Raw genomic sequence first — 2,329 nt, forward strand, 5'->3', positions numbered from 1 at the left:
CGGCGGGGAGGGGGCGTTCCGAGGAGGAGACCGAGACGGAGGAGTCCAGGAGGGATGGAGTGATGCGGGCGGGAGAAGAGAGAGACAGGGACACATGAAGCGGTACAGGAAGCGACAGAGAGAGAGCGGAGAGAGGCACAGAGGGAGAGAGGGATAAGGGCAGGCAAGGGACGGGGGACAGAGAGAGGGAGACGGAGGGGCTGGGGGAGAGACAGGCTCATGGAGATGCAGAAGTATAACGTCATTCATTCACTCACTCATTCGTTCATTCCTAGGTGGACAGATCGGCTGGGATCGGGCAGAGGGATTAGCCGTTGGGGCCAGGACTGGAGCCTCCTACCTGTTGTTGCCCAGGGCTGGGAGGGCAGGATGGTGGCAGAGGCTGGGCGACAGCCTCTGGGTCCCCCTGCCCAGCCCCGCCCCACCCCCTCCCCCGGGGTGCAGCCCCTGAGGACCCGCCTCCTCCTGCTCCTGCCACCACCTGCCACCACCTCCCACCACCCTTGCTCGCCGCCTTGGGTCTGTCTCCTGGGTCCTATCTCTGTCCGCCCGTCCCCTCTCGGTCTCTGTTTTTGGGTCTCTCTCCCTGTGTCTCTATGGCTCCTGTTCTCAGTGTCTTTTTCCCTCTCTCTTTTTCCCAGTCTCCTCTCTCAATCTCTCTGTCTCTCTCTCTCTCTCTCTCTCACACACACACACACACACACACACACACACACACACACACACACTCGCTCATGCTCTCCCGCCCTGTCGTACTGGCCACCTCAGTGCCACCCCACCACAGATGACCCCTCTCAGCAAACAGACTCACACTCGCAGTCCCTCGCACAGAGATGTATTATCTCTCGCTGTGTCACACAAGTGTTGCCAGAGTCTCACAAACAACCCGTGCTCAATACACAATCTCCCACGGTGCCACAGTCACGTGGTCTCTCTAAATGCCACACAGTCTCTCGCAATCTCTCAGTGTGACACATCACCAATGATATCTCGCACAACCACAGTCAAACATACTATCTCAGGGTATTACACAGTAACAGTCATATATCCAGCGACTCCCACAGTCACACCCATTCTTGCACCACCTCTAAATGTCACACACAATCTTACACATTCCCGGACGTACAGTCACACAGAGTTCGTCCCCTCCACCAACTGTTGTGTGCAGAATCTCTGGCTGAGCCCCACGCAGTCCATATCACGCACAGCTGTTGCCCTAACACAGCAGCCTCCCGCTTTTACACACGCAAGGTCTCTCTCGTACTCTCATCTCCGAGTGCCCCGCACAGTTACACACTCTCATGCACTGTCACCATCCGGTGCCAGTCTGTCCATCTCCCACATGACCTCACAGTTCATCAGTGTGGCTGACACATACTGACTTATACTCACATGGTCTCTCTGTCACACCCAGTCCCCCTGAGCCTCTCACACTACCTTCTCACATCATCTGGGTGGATCACACGCATTCGGTCTCACACATCATCTGCCCATGTGACACACGTGGCACTCATGTCTTCACCATGTTGCACACTGTCACACACAATCTCTCCCTCTCACACATGGTCTCTCGATGTCACGGTCTCCCAAATAGTGTCTCAGGCACACGGCATCACACACAGTCACCTACATGTCATCTTTCTCATGTCACATACACAGTTACAAGCTCTAGGGGTAACACACGACTTCACACAATCACACTCTGCTTGCCACACAATTCACAGGGTCACACAGCCACGCACGATCTCTGGCGTCACGCACAATCTCACAGTAGTACACACCCACACAGTCTCCTGGTGGCACACACCATCTCCCGTGTCACCCACAGACGCCCACAGTGTCTCTCTGCACTCAGCACACCTCTGAGGGTGTGCACTCAATCCTCTGTCCTCTTCGGACAGTCCCCCTGACGGCCACACGGGGTCGCCCGCGGCCCGCCGAGCCGCCCGCCCCGCCGGCGCCAAAGCCCCAGGAGGAGGTGGAAATCAGGAGAGCAAGTCGCCTCTGCGGGCTGGCTGGGGTGCAGACATGGGACAGAGGGACCCACAAGAAGGCAAGAGAGAGAGAACTGGAGACGGACTGGGACGCCGAGAGAAGGGGAGAGAGATGCAGGGAGAGACAGAGAAACGAGAGAGACAAGGATTCAGAGACACAAATTCGGAGAGATAGAGACCTCGGGATTCAAAAGAGACGGGGACGGCCAGAGGATTGCAGAGAGGGAGACCGAGACGCAGAGACATAAAGGGTCTAGGACGGGCAGAAATGTAGAGCTGGAGACGGGGACCGAGAAATACAGATACCCAGACCCAGAGGCGGGCAGAGACAGCTC

The 2,329-nt window shown here is 57.0% G+C and overlaps 1 protein-coding gene across 2 annotated transcripts in view; it reads right to left on the reverse strand.

The window, feature by feature from the left end:
* The window catches only part of GNG8 (G protein subunit gamma 8), a 3,412-nt gene extending 1,449 nt beyond the window's left edge, over positions 1 to 1,963 (reverse strand). Inside the window, exons 1-2 of one of the 2 annotated variants that reach the window (XM_025046691.1) lie at positions 812 to 1,963; positions 258 to 356 (exon numbers count right to left, since the gene is read on the reverse strand). In XM_025046691.1, coding sequence (XP_024902459.1) covers positions 258 to 261 — 4 coding nt within the window. In that variant the 5' untranslated portion in view covers positions 262 to 356; positions 812 to 1,963. The remainder of the gene's footprint in view (positions 1 to 257; positions 357 to 811) is intronic. The other variant, XM_025046692.1, reaches the window with a different exon arrangement.
* Between the last annotated feature and the right edge of the window lie 366 nt (positions 1,964 to 2,329).

The sequence above is a fragment of the Pteropus alecto genome, unplaced genomic scaffold (assembly GCF_000325575.1).
Source record: "Pteropus alecto unplaced genomic scaffold, ASM32557v1 scaffold194, whole genome shotgun sequence".
Classification (NCBI taxonomy): domain Eukaryota; kingdom Metazoa; phylum Chordata; class Mammalia; order Chiroptera; family Pteropodidae; genus Pteropus; species Pteropus alecto.